The sequence below is a fragment of the Balaenoptera borealis genome (genome assembly GCF_965194805.1).
Source record: "Balaenoptera borealis genome assembly, chromosome: 12".
NCBI lineage: Eukaryota > Metazoa > Chordata > Mammalia > Artiodactyla > Balaenopteridae > Balaenoptera > Balaenoptera borealis.
The window spans coordinates 8,022,733-8,036,726 of record NC_138869.1 but is presented as its reverse complement, the minus strand read 5'-3'; the positions used below and the strand labels follow the sequence as shown (position 1 = coordinate 8,036,726).

Below are 13,994 nucleotides of genomic sequence, written 5' to 3'. Positions count from 1 at the left end.
CCCTTTGAGACGGTTGGAGATGGTAATCTGGGTCCCACTTCCCCCAGGACAAGACGGAGGCGAGGTCTGCCTTTTAGAGAAACAGAATTTTCAGAGAGAATTGAAGACAAAAGAATAAGGAGTAAATGCTCCTCCACCCCACCCCTGCCCCACCAAACCGTCTGCAGCAAAAAGGAGCCAGGAAAGATTGCTCAGTCTGGAAAGCTCCCAGTGATCTGGGAGCCCTTCCACCCTGAGGGCTGCCAGGGAGTGTCTGTAACAGACTGGGGCAGGGGATTTAGCAGCAGGTATGAAGACTGAGTGAAACTGCAAGTGCTCTCGGATCCACCCCCTCCTGGGATCCACCCTCCGCAAAAACGTGTGTGTAAGGAGGGGTATGAACAGGTGCCCTGCAGTGCTGTCCACTGAGCAAAAAAAAAGAGACATTGTAAATGTCCCTCAGCAGGGGGAGGGCAAAATAAATGACAGCACATCCAGACACTGGAATACTATACGGCAGGAAAAATTAAGTTAGAGCTCCCTGTACCAATGTGGGAAGATCTCTAAGGTACTAGTAAATGAACCCAACCAAGTTACCCCTCCACCCCCGTTTCTTATAGTTTGATGTGGTTTATGGAAAAAAAAAAAATCACAACTCCACAAACAATACCATCCATTTCCCACGCATAATGATGATGTATGTAGGTGAATACAGGGAAAAAGTTCTGGAAGGATACACACCAAACTGCATACCGGTTACCTCCATAAGGGCACAAGGACCAGGAATGAGTGTCCCAGGGCACTTAACCCTCACCCGTGATGATTTCATACGTTATGAGGATCATCTAGCAGAGCACACCTCGGGCAATGAGAACCTGATTTCTAAAGGCCATTTTACCTCTGCTGCATCATGAAGGCCTCATAAGGAGGAGGAGAGCATGGCGGGGGGTGGGGGGTGGCAGTCAGTCCGCTCGGCAGCTGAAGAGGCTGGGCTCCCGAGTGGACTGACCTGCCGTGGGGAGTCTGGACCCACACTTCTCCCTCTGTGCTCTCAGGATGACAGGACCGTCCTTCTCAGGATGGGAAGTGACCAGCCAGTGGTAACACAGCTGGAGGGGGAGATGCAGGTGGTCCCAGAGGAAGGTTTAACAGAGAGCTCAGTGACTGGTGGGAAATCATCACGAGGTACAGAAAGTCGCACGTGGGCCCCACTGCCCTCTCAGCCCTTCAACTCTTCTGGGCCTGGGATCCAGCCCCAGCTCCCAGCTTCAGAGAAAGGACCAAATCCCCGATGACAGCTATGTCTTTCTGCTCCCAGGCTCCATGACCCCAGGGATGCCCAGAAAAGCCAAAATCATCTCCAAATGGGCACCACTCACTCAAAGTTTGCCTCCCTTGTCACCCTCTCCCCACTCCAGGAGCCAATAGCCTCTTCTTGGGTGAGGGGAAGAAGTGGAGAGATAAGAGGAGGCCACCGGAATTGCAGTGGAAAAACAAACAAACAAGACTGGGTTTGGAGTCAGACCTGTTTTCAAGTCCAACCCCTTCAACCACTAGCAGTGTGGCCTTGGGCAAGTTACTTAACCTCTCTGAACCTCTGTGTCCTCGACTGCAAAACAAGACAACGGTACCGGCTTCAAAGTGGTTGTAAGGAGTGAAAGAGCAGACGAGGAAGCTCGGAGTGCCCAGCAGACAGCTCGCTGTCTAGAGAGGGAAGGGGAAGGGGGTGCGGACGAGCCGGTGGGAAAGCCCCCTTCACCGCTCCCACGGCACTGGGCACATGGGCAGACAAGAGAGTGAATTTTTAAAAGAAATCGAGTGTATGAAACAAAATCAAAGACACGCCCATTTATAAAATGCTTGGTAGGGGCCAGGCACCTGTACCAAGTGCTCCCACAGGAAGAGTCTGTAATCAGAGGGGCCCGCCTCACCTAGGCTGGGAGGGGAAGATGCCCAGAGTGGGAGACAGACAGGAACAGGGGCCCGAGGGCACTTCCTCTGCCGCCCCGGCTCCTCCTTGGCAGATGGCAGACGGGAGCGGGCCCGCGAGATGGGGGAGGGGGAGAACTTCAGGCTGGTCTCAACCTTCCGTGCAGCTGGGGTGTCCCCCTGGTCTAAATTCCTGGCCCCCAGCACCTTGTGATGTCTCCTGGGTGACACTAGTAACAGCCATGTGGCCCTGGGCAAGTTCTTCCGCTCTGACAGTTTCTGCAAACGGGAAACACGGGAGACAGCCCGTGCCTTCTGGAAGGGGCATGGAAGGACGAGATCGGCCGAGCAGAGGTAACCACCCCACACCCTATGCCCGACGCCCAGTGCGAAGGTCTGGGCCTCCGCTGTGACTTGGGCACCAACTCGCCATCCGCCTCCAGAGAAGTGACAGCCCTTCTCTCAGCCCTGCCCCCCTCAGCAGTACTGTAGGCAACGGGGACACCAGCTCTCATTCTGAAGTTTTCACTTCGCGAAACTTGCTCATAACCCTTAACTCATCTTACCCTCATGATTCCCACTTCACAGATGAGGTAAGTGAGGCTGCCCAGGGGACCAAGGTCATTGGAATCCAGCCCTGTCTGGATTCAAATCAGGCGGCTCTATTCCACTTCATCCCCAGGCTTCCTGGGACCCAGGAGGATGTCAGCAGTCACCCCTGCAGCATCAGCGCCCCCGTGTCTGCCATGTGTCTTCAGGCCGCAGCCCCAGCCGCCCTGTGACTCAGCCTCTGCATCCAGCTTGGGGTCAGCTGTTTGAAAACAGCTCCCTCCGCACGGAGAAGGGCAGGAGTGGACCCTCTCTCCGCCTTCACACCTCTGACGCCCACATCCCGCCGGCCCCCTGCCTGGGGTGGGGAGCCCTACCTTGTGGGTGAGGCTGGGGTCTCCTGACGCACTGTCCTCCTCCTCCGAGCTTCCCCGCTCTTCATCCGACGTGAGGTCCTCCTTGGGGGCCACCGCCGAGATGGGACAGACCTTATAGGGCTCTGTGTAGGCGCTGGGGTCAGAGCAGAGGAGAGAGAGGGTTAGAGCTCCCTGTCCAACAAGCGAACAGGCCAGGCGCCCCACTAATGCCATGAGCCGTTAATGAGCGCTCTGTGCTTCCATGAGGACCCAGAAGTGAATAGGACGAGGCACGGACCTCCTTCCTGCCCTCACTCCAGCCAGTCTGTTCTCCTACTAGTTCCCTGAACATTCCAAGCTCTTTGCTGCCTCAGTACCTTTACATGTGCTGGTCAAGACAGACTTGTCTCCCTTAGACGCGAGGTAGGCTGGGATGCTGAAGGAAGGCACAAATAATTACTATGAGGGCAAGAGATGTTCATTGTGATCAGTCTGGCAGTCTGGACTGGCCTGGTTGCGCAGCAGGGTCAGTCCTCAAGGTGGTCGTGTCCTCTGGGCCTGAAGAAGGGATGCAATGACGTGGCAGACAGAGTCTGGGATGTGCATTCTAGCCCCTCGCCCGAGCCCTGCCGCCAGCCAGATCATGGACAAGACACAGCTCAGGGTATCAGTTTCCACCTAGGCTACTCTGGAATAATGATTCCTAGTCTCATTTTCTTGGCAGATGCTGTGAGGATCAATATGTAGAAAGCTTATTCAGGTGTGATACTCTCATATCTATATAACTATGACTATTATGTAGGCATTGTCATTAATTGATTAAATAATACATTCATTCAATAAGTATTTATTGATTGCCTGCTTTATGCCTGGCGCAGAGCTAGGCAGTGGGTAAAACACCGGTGAATAAAGCAGATATGGTCCCTGTCCTCAAAAAGGGAAAAGCTAATATATGATCATAAATTGTGACACGTGAAGGAAAAGGATGTGCTCTCATAGAGAGTAACAAGGAGGGGGGCTGTTTAGATAGGTCAGGGAAGGCATCTCTGAGGCTGAGACCAGAAGGAGGAGAAGGAGCCTTGTGATAGGAGGGGAAGTGTTCCAGGCAGGAAGCAGCACGTGCAAAGGCACCGAGGCAGCAAAGAGCCTGGCATGTGACATAAGCCGACCTGGAGCAGAAGAACCCTCCTTTCTCTGCCTTCTAAACCTTCCTCACAGAGGATGCTCTGGCCCCATCACAACAGCCTCCTTGCTCTGCTCCCTGAGCCCAGCCTCCCTCTCCACACAGCAGAGTGATTGATCGTTCTACCACAGAAATTGGGCCACGTCCCCCTCCTACTCAAGAACCTTCAATGGCTCCCTCCTGCCTTTGGCAATGTGGTCCCAGACAACTTCTCACAAAACTTCTCTTCATGCTAAAAATTCAGGCATCTTGTCTTATTAAATTCTTATCAAATACTGATTCCTGCCCTCTGGGAATGATGGATGGATGGATGGATGGACAGATGGAGGAGGGGCGGCGAGGAGGGAACCTCCATCCTCTGGAGTGGCCCTGCCAACTCCAGCCCAGGCCTTTGGTGGGCAGGTGCAGGGCCCTTGCCTCAGGTCTGGTTCAGGCAGGGGGAAGCATGGCCAGGGTGGGTACATCAGGAGAGGAGAAACTGAGCCTTAGGTTGCAGTGCAAGTAGAGGCCCTTCTTGGAGCTCCTTCCTGACTATCATAGGAGCCAGACCATGGACACCTCTCTCCAGAACACCTGGAGCCCAGGAAACAAGGGTCTGCCTGGAGCAGGACGGGCGTCCCCTGGTCCACACATTGGCGAAGAGGCTAGAAAGATCAGCAGCCTGTTCCTGCCTGGGCTCTTGCTGCGTGTGTTTGTGTGTTAGTGTGAGTGTGTGAGTGTGAGTGAGAGTGTGTGTGTGTGTGAGAGAGTGGTGAGGGCTTGGAGCTGTGCACTTGTCTGCAGAGGCACAGCCCTGATCCAAGCTGAGCCACAACCCGCTCTGCCATCCAACTGCACACCCTTCTGGCCACTCCTCTTTCTTCCTCTTTTTCAAGATTTACTTTGTTCTTTTCTTTCAAACTATGAGAGCAAACAAGTACTTTGCAACAAGCCACATACCACGGAGGTGTACAAAGGCATGCGAGAGCCTCCTCTCCTGCTGGGGCCACCAGTTCCCTCCTCTAAGGAGCTGTCCCCTGGCCCAAAGGTCAGGAACGCCGCACCTGCTGAGGGAGCTCAGAACCATGCTCGAGAAAGTGACGGCGTGGACAGTCTCACTGAGCCCAGCTCCCCTCCCTCCAGAGCTGTGCGTGTCCTCAGACGGGGAGCAGAGCCCTGCTCTCCCTCCATGAGGAATGGCCACATGAGGCCCCAGCAGGAGCCCATTAGGCCCTGTGAAGGATGGCCAGTAATGGTGAGGCAAGGAGCAGTTAACTGTGCCCCGAGACCATTCCTCCTCCTCATCAAGGAAAAGCAGGTATACAGCAGGCCTTTCCTAGAACGTGCTGTGAAGGAGGAAAGGATTCCCAGCCAAGCCTCCCGCCGGGTAAAGGGTGTCTCCATCCTCCCAGGCAGCAAGCTGGAAACCCGAGCATCTTCTGCACAGCCAGCCGCTGCTTGAACATTAAACCTCTCCCAAATTCACCTTCAAATCGTCCCCGACTCCGCTGGCATCTCTATGACAGCCTTGTGGTCCAAGCCATCTCTTGCCTGGACGTCTGTAACACTTGCTTCCTATTGGCTCCCATTCCCCCCGACTGCCCTCCGATCTGTTCACCCAGCGGCCAGAGGGACCCTCTCAAATCCAATCTGATCCTGTCACCCTCTTGCTCAAATTGTTCAGGGATATTCCAGTGCTGTTGGGATTTGGCCCCAACAGCCCAGCCTGCCAGGCAAGGCTCCACTCAACCTGGGGCTGGGGAAGGTGGGCATCCTTGGGCCCTGAGGCTGCCATGAAGTCTGCCCAGCATCAGACTCCACCAGGCACCCGGGGGCTCTGCCTCAAACCAGGCGAGGGCTGGACTCCTCGGAGCAGAGCCATGGGTGACACTGGGGAGAGAGCTCATAGACACCAAGCCTCCAGAGAGGCGGAGAGGCTGGCTCAAGGTCACGTGGCAAATCTGGACCAACACACATCGCTTCTGAAGATGCCTCTGCCTACACTCGATCCCACTTTAGAGACATGAAAACAGAGGTCCAGTCGGGTTCTCTCGGTGCACTGATGTGTGGGGTTGGGTCTCAGGTTGCAAGGGCAGAAGGAGCTTTGCTTTTGTTGTCTGTGCTCTTATTTTACTTCCTTTCTGAGAGGCAGCAGAGTGCAGCGATTAGAGCTCACTCTTGGGTGGGACCGCCTGGGTTCAAACCCTGGCTCGGCCACTTCATGGCCATTTTAACCTCCCTAAGCCTCAGCAGTGCCCCATTCCCTGAGCTGCTGGGAGGATTCAATGAATTAAATAATGCAAGACACTAAGAACAGTTCCCAACACTTAATAACTCAATAAATGTGAGCTCTCCTCCCTACCAGCTTGGCCTGGCTGTGCACGGCTGCTCCATTATTGACTGACTGTCGTCTAATGTCAGCTCGTTTTTAACATTTGAACTATTCTGACCTCATCCTCAGTGATAATACCCATGAAGTCACAGTACGTATTCTTCTAACACTTTAAGATAAACCATACAATAATTAACCTATACCACGTTTGACTGAAATGATCTTGCCCTCCATTGAAGACGCTCAGACCTTAGAGACAAACATGGTTACTGCTGACCCACCAACCATCTGTCCTCAATCCAACCTTAGCTTCTGGCTAGAAATGTGGCTCAGGCTCTTTTTATTCTCCTTCTTCCTCTCACTTCTGTTTTCTAGAAAGATCTAAAAGGGAAGTCAGGAGACAAGGGCTTGGGTTCTCTGATGATATTCTGGCTCATTTATTTCACTGTCCTACTGAGGGATTGTGAGCACAGCAGACGGGGACAAACTGCCATTAAAAACATGCTTTCACAACATAAAAGAGCAAGTATAATCCGAGGCCTTAACAGATTCAGTGGAAGCTGTAGTGACAGACCTTATATTGGACCGAAGTCATTTGTTAAATTAGCAAATCAAAACAGAACTGCCTCTATAGACCCGTGATATTTGCTACCAGGCTGATCTTCAAATACAGGGGAAGATAAACACCTCTAAATGTTTTCTTAATAACTTCTGCCCAAATGCTCTGACAGGCCCTGGAGAACTCGTATCCTGGGTGAGTAACCACTTCCTCCCTAGGAGGACAGACTGGGAACCCTCACATAGCCCATCCATCGCCCCAGTCCATCAACATAAACCTCTGAGGTGGGTCCTCTACACAGTATGCCCTAAGGAAGGCTGCAAGGTCTGTATTTTCAGCTATCTGGTTCCTATCTGCTTGCTTTTTGGTCATTCAGACTCTGTACTGTAGGTACTGGTAATACAGTGGTGAACCAACACATATTGTCTGTTCTACGGCCTCTCCAGTCAAAATGCCCATTATAATCATAACTAGGTGAGGTGTTGTCGCTAGACACCTTCTTTTTTTCTTTTTTAACATCTTTATTGGAGTATAATTGCTTTACAATGGTGTGTTAGTTTCTGCTGTACAACAAAGTGAATTAGTGTCTGCTGTACAACAAAGTGAATCAGCTATATGTATACATATATCCCCATATCCCCTCCCTCTTGCATCTCCCTCCCACCCTCCCTATGGTCACAAAGCACTGAGCTGATCTCCCTGTGCTATGCGGCTGCTTCCCACTAGCTATCTATTTTACATTTGGTAGTGTATATATGTCCATGCTACTCTCTCACTTCATCCCAGCTTACCCTTCCCCCTCCCCGTGTCCTCAAGTCCATTCTCTACGTCTGCGTGTCTAGACACCTTCTTTGAACACACCAACAGATTACATATGAGAAAGCCCTCTGACCCAAACACCTACCCATCTACTCACTCACCCATCTATACACTTTTTCATCCACTCGCCCATTTAGCCACTCCTCCCTACCGCCCTCCTCTCCATCCATCCCTCCATCCATCCACTCCTCTACCCATTCATCTATCCAATTACCCATCTACTTAGCCATCCATCACTGCATCCATTTATCCACGTACCTATCTGGCCATCCTTCTATCCATCCACTCAACTATCCAGCTACCCAATCATCCTTCCTTCCATCCATCCACTCCCTCACTCATTCAACAAACACAAATTAGCACCTACTTCAAAGTGCAAACACATGGAGGCCTCAAAGATGACTAAAGCACTCTCCTGGCCTCACAGAAAGCACAGTGCAAAGTATTAGTTAAGAGGATGAGCTCAGAAGTCAGAATACTTGGTTTGAATCCCAGCTCTACCACTTCAAGCAAGTTACTTCAACTTTCCATGGCTCAGTTTTTTTTTTTTTTAATCTGTAAATCAAGGGTAATGACACATGCTGGGAAAACAGACAAAATGCCACGTGGTCAGCACTGTAGGTTTAGAGACCAAGTGGTATAAAACTTTGTCATCAGATCAAGGAGAGTCACTGGGTGACCTTAGGCAAGTCACCCACCATCTCTGTTTCTTATCTGTCAAGTGGGGATGACTGTATAGGTTCACTGTGGGCTTCAATAAGAACATGATAGTAAAAGCAGCCATTGCCTAGAACATAGTAGGTCCTTTCTGGCCAGCCTGCAGAGGGGCCAAGTTCTAAACCCTCAGACTAGTCTTCACAGAGCTAGTCTCCCTCCCTCTCGGTTGATTTGTGCTTTAAAGGGAACATAAATTACAGCTGCCCAGAGCTCGCGACCTTAAACGACCCTCCAAATGAGCACAGTCCTTTCCAGCAGCCTAGAGTCATAAAAGGACATGTGCATCCACATGGGGGGACGAGGACTTTGTAACCTGGTCCAGGGCTGTCCGGCTCTGCCCATTAAACGCCGTCCCATGTGACACTCACTGGGAGCCATAACCCTGAGCACAGCCAAAATGGCCTCATAACTCATAAAAAGGGAACGCTTTCCTCACTGGGAGCCTTTCAGTGGGTGCTCTGGCCCCTCGCTCCACCCCTGCTGGTGCAGTGACATATGCATGGAGGAGGCCAGATTGCAGATGTAATGTCCTCTGGCTCCTCTGAGATAGGCTGGGACCTTCCCGGAGCACGCCAGCTTGGCGGGAGGGGCAGGGGGGCCTCGGGGCTGTGATCTCTGGGAGCTGGAAAGTTTGAGATGGAGGAGACGGGAGGACGGACTTGGTGAACATGACTATCCTAATCAATTAGCAGGGCGGCTGGAAGAGCTTGGAAGTGGATGGAGGAGAGGGCTGGGTGCAAAATCAGGGATTTCCAAATCCTCAGACATTTGATCTTGTCCTGTGTCTCCTCCCACATCCCTCAGCACCTTCAGAGGTCACTCGAACGTCCCTCCAGACCTTCCCCAGGTGGCATCTTCTGCCCTATTTCCTTGTCACTCAAAACTGACCCTTCACAGGTCCCCCTTCTTCAAAGGCACAAGAGATTTTCTTGGATACCACCCGCCCTGTAACTGGGAACTTTCAATCTCAGACGGTGGAAACTGCCCAAGAAGATGGGGGTCAGAGACGGGGGAGTCCTGCATTCACTGCTAACCCACTGCGTGATCCTCCCGGTGGGCCTCCACACCTGTAAAATGGAGGTGGAGAACAAGACACCCACAGACTTGAGACCGCGTGTTGAGACCGGACCGCATGCCTCCGATGGCCTGGGGGCCAGGCCCTGAGAGCAGCTGCTGCCTGGAGTCTTCTCCTCTCTGCTTCATTCCTTCCTGGAGGGAATGCATCCTACACCCAGGGTCAGCCAAGGGCTAGTGCTTGTAATGCTTCCCAGAAACATGACTGAAGGAGAGGCTTTTTAAAAAATTCAATTTCCATTTTTCACTAAGTAAAAACAGAAGTGCATCCCTGCTCTCTGTCCTGTGACATCCACACCCCTCTTCTTAAAGCACAGCCTCAATGGTCTTTTACAGGGATTTGTTTTCTTGTTATAACAGCTTTACTGATATATAATTCATATACCACAGAACTGACCCTTTCAAAGTGCACAATCCAGAGCTTTTTAGTATAGTCCCAGAGTTGTGCAACCATCACCACTATCTAATTTAGAACATTTTCGTCACCCCAAAATGAAACCATGTACCATTTAGCAATCAATCACATTCCTCCCTCTCCCCAGTCCCTGGCAACCACTAATTTACTTTCTATCTCTATGGATTTGCCTATTCTAGACATTTCATATTAATGGAATCATACACCGCTTGTCCTTTTGTGTCTGGCTTCTTTCGCTCAGTACGATGTTTTCAAGGTCCATCCGTGTTCTAGCAGGTATCAGTCCTTCGTTCCATTTAATGGCCAAATACCAGTCCACTGCATGGCTGTGCCACATTCTGTTTATCCGTCCATCTCTTGACGGACACTTGGACTGTTTCCACTTTTTGGCTTGTATGAACAGTGCTCCTAGGAGTATTCATGTAGAAGTGTTCGGGGGACATACGTCGTCATTTCTCTTGGTATACCCAGGTGTGGAATGGCTGGGTCATGTGGTAACTCTACGTTTAACATTTCGAAGAACTGCCAGACCATGTTCAGCCGCACCATTACGCATTCCCACTGGCAGTGCTGAGGGTTCTGATTTCTCCATATCCTCAACACTTGCTATTGTCTGTCTTTGTTATTTTAGCCTTCCTAGTGCGTTTGAAGTAGTTCTATAGGGATTATCAAGGAATTTTGTTCTCCTTGATTACAGTTCAGCCTCCTCCCGCCCCAAACAAACACTACCGTGTTTCCTCTTCAGAGAGAAACATAACTGTGACTATGAAGGCTTTCTTTTCAGAAAATCAATTGAGGTTCAGAGGTCCAGGGAGAAAAAATTAATACTTTTGGGAGATCTGCAGAAGCCTCATGAAATGACAGACTAATATAAAGAGGTAACATACGAGAGAAAAAACATAAGCCACAGTCCCAGACTCCCCAGTGTAATGGTCTCTCTGACCCTGGCTTCAGTAACAGTATCTGCCTCATGCAACTCGGGCCACCAGTGAGGACAGCAGAGCAAGAGTCCTGAGCTTCTGGCCCTTAGCAGCAGCCACGCTGTTGGCATATGGGCCTGGCCCTGCTCTGACCACTGCCCCCAGCACTGTGGCCCTCTCTGCAGCCACAGGAGAGGATAACGTTAAAGGGCACAGTGTCAGAATTCCACCTCCTGAGGTCAGGACCCAGCTCTTCCACGCATCAGCCCAACGACCCAAGGTCAGCTGCTTAACCTGCCTCAGTTTCCTCATCTGTCAAATGGAGATGATACAGCACTTACCCGCCCAGGGTTTATAAGACGGTGTGTATGAACGAGGCGGTGGACTGCTCAGCACAGTGCCTGGCAGGTGGATTTACGACAATCAGTGTGAGCTGGAGGCAGGGCCGAACTCATCAGCCAGAGCTCCTCGAGGTCTTACAGAGCTGGCTTCTAACCCACCTCCGCCGCCAGCTTGCTGTTGACCCTGTGTGGGCCCTCTCCTCTCTCTGGGCCTCAGTTTCCTCATCTGTAAAATCAGGGAGTTGGAGGAGTTCTGAAGGCCCCTTCCACCATGATGTTCTGTGAGTCTGTGTCCAAAGGGGTCCCCTGCAAACCTGAGGAATTCTGTCCCGGTGATTCCCGCCACATATCTGCTGCCGTCAGCCGTCACATGCGGCCAAACCACCACCTGCCTGACCCTCACACACCTTTGTACCTCCCCATCTCTGTGCCTCTTCCAAGGCTCCAGCCGGATGGGGCTCCCGTCACCACTTACATGTTGAGGCTGCAGAAATCTGTGTCCCTGTATCAGCTCCCCTGTCAGCCACCAGTTCTCTGAGGGCAGGAATCATGGGCTCGCTATGCGTTTCCGTGCATTCCATGAATGGCATACAGTAGGGACATGACGAGCACGTGTTGAGTGACCGTCCTATGCAGCTATTCTTCTGACTTCCATCGGCCTGTCAGTGAGGCCCCCTCCACTTCCGCACAGCCGGGAGGAGCCTGGCACACAGCAGGTGCTCACACCTCTGGTGGAAATGGCACTGCCGGGCACTGCCACCACCGAGGATGCCGCGGCGTGGAGTCTTAATGGATAGAGGAGCTTTTTTGCTAGCTAGGCCGTAACTTTATATTGCTTCAAATACGGCGGAAGGAGGGGGTTGGGAGAGGCACCCCCATGAGCTGAATGTGGTTCACCCACAGGTTCAACGGATTCTACGCGTTCAGTTTCCTCATCTGTAAGATGGGCTCCACAGCCCTCACTCCTGAGCAACAGCCCAAAGCAAGAGGAAACTCGGACACATCCTTCTCCTGTCATCTCTGCTCCAGGATTCAGAAGCCAGAGCACAGGGGAGGTGAGACGGGCAGGGGAACCACGGCTGCACCCCCAGCAGCTGGAGGTTCATGGGGGGCACTATAATTCCATAATGGCACACCGCATCTGAAGCTGCCAGGAGCTATGAGAGGGCGTTTGCGGCTTGTGCGCGTGGTGGTCTGAAAAACAAACAAGCCCCTTTTCCCACCCTTCCCTGCCACATGGACGCAGCCAGCCAATAACAATAGCAGCAGCAACAGTAGGAGAGGCAGAAGCCAGTGATCTTGAGCGCTGACGACGTGGCAGGCACTTGACAAATTCTTCTCAATCACTGTATCCTGTAGGTATTAAGGTGCCCATTTTATAGATGAAGAAATAAGCAGGGACATGATATGTGCAGAGCTGGGATCTGATCTGAACACAGGGACCTCGGCTTCAGAGCCTGTCCTTGTAACCACTCACCTACACTGCTTCCACCAGCAGGAGCAGCTAACGTGTGTCAGGCACGGAGCTGCACATGCCTCAGGGATCATCCCTTGTGACCCTCTCAGCCACTTAGTGGGACAAGCCCCACTACCGTCCCCATCCTGCATCTGGGGAAACAGAGGCTCTGCGAGGCTGAAGGACTCGCCCAAGCCCACTCTGCTCTGCCCCTCCCTCAGCTTCTCCCACACAGAACCACAAACAGGTGATCCGCACCTTGGCCCACTCACGAGACATGTTCACCCATCTGGTTCACTGCTGCCCTCTCTGTGCTGGGGAGACAGACGTGAAAACGTGCGAGACGTGCCCAGACACAATGGGGGTCCGCAGTGCAGTCGGCACAAGGCAGGTAGGAGGCGGGTCCTTCCTGACACGTGAACAAGCGAGTCACGTGGGAACAAAGTGCGACGCCTGGATGGGGGACACGGGGTCCAGACAGAGACGGACACCCCAAGGCTGAGACCCAGAAGGGAAGGTGACACAGGCAAGGGCAACAGGCCTGGACCCAGACATCCAACGTCTCACATACTCTTGTCACGTGGCTCATCTGTGGTAGTGCCCACTCCACCAGCCTCCTTTCCCCCAAACAGGGAAGAAACATTTCCAAAGAAATGCCATCCTTTGCCAAAGGCCTGTAAGAGCCTATGAATCCACCCTGCTTCTCGAGGGCAGGGCTGCTGGCCTAGAACAGATGCCTGGGAGATGCCCAGGGTCTCCAGGCTGATAGATTTGCCCCAGACCCAGCTCCGACCTCACCTCCTACTCCAGGAAGCCTTCCCTGACCACTGAGGCAGGTCTACCATGAACTAGTGAGGCTTAAGCTTCAGGCCCCACACCTGCATGGGTCCCTCTCAAGGCTCTGCAGATTATTTTCTATCCTTCGTTGTACATTCTTCATCTTAAGGAGACTCCCCAGATTACATAAGCTTCAGAATCTGCCCCTGCTTGGCCACACCTCCCTGCAGAGGGCCTGCTCCCCTCTACACGGCCCTGTACCCAGGGGCTCCCCTCACCTGGTTGTGGTCTTAGCTCTGCACAGGTTTCCTCTCCCTCACCAGCCCCCAGGGCTGAACTCTGCACACAGCAGGTGCTCAACTAACCTGCTGGTTTCAACGGACTCCAGGGGAAGCATCTCCAGCCAGATCCGTGCGTGCATCCGTGCGTGCTTCTGTGAGTAGACACGGATGTGGGGCATCCCCCGGTCAGAGCTGCCCCGAAGCACAGACACAGCAATTTCCTGCAAATGGAGCGCCTGCTGCCTGCACTGTCTCGCCTGACACACCTCACACGTGCTGACCGTCCACCCCACGCCAGAGCGGGGGACACAGAGAGGGAGGAGATACC

At 52.5% G+C, this 13,994-nt stretch overlaps 2 protein-coding genes across 4 annotated transcripts in view; one reads left to right on the top strand and one right to left on the bottom strand.

Annotated features, from left to right (window-relative positions):
• The window catches only part of MRPS25 (mitochondrial ribosomal protein S25), a 455,776-nt gene that overhangs the window by 179,923 nt on the left and 261,859 nt on the right, over positions 1 to 13,994 (top strand). The window lies entirely within an intron of this gene.
• The window catches only part of FGD5 (FYVE, RhoGEF and PH domain containing 5), a 115,945-nt gene that overhangs the window by 63,324 nt on the left and 38,627 nt on the right, over positions 1 to 13,994 (bottom strand). For both annotated transcript variants that reach the window (XM_082345697.1, XM_082345698.1), the window contains exon 3: positions 2,835 to 2,967. In XM_082345697.1, coding sequence (XP_082201823.1) covers positions 2,835 to 2,967 — 133 coding nt within the window. The remainder of the gene's footprint in view (positions 1 to 2,834; positions 2,968 to 13,994) is intronic.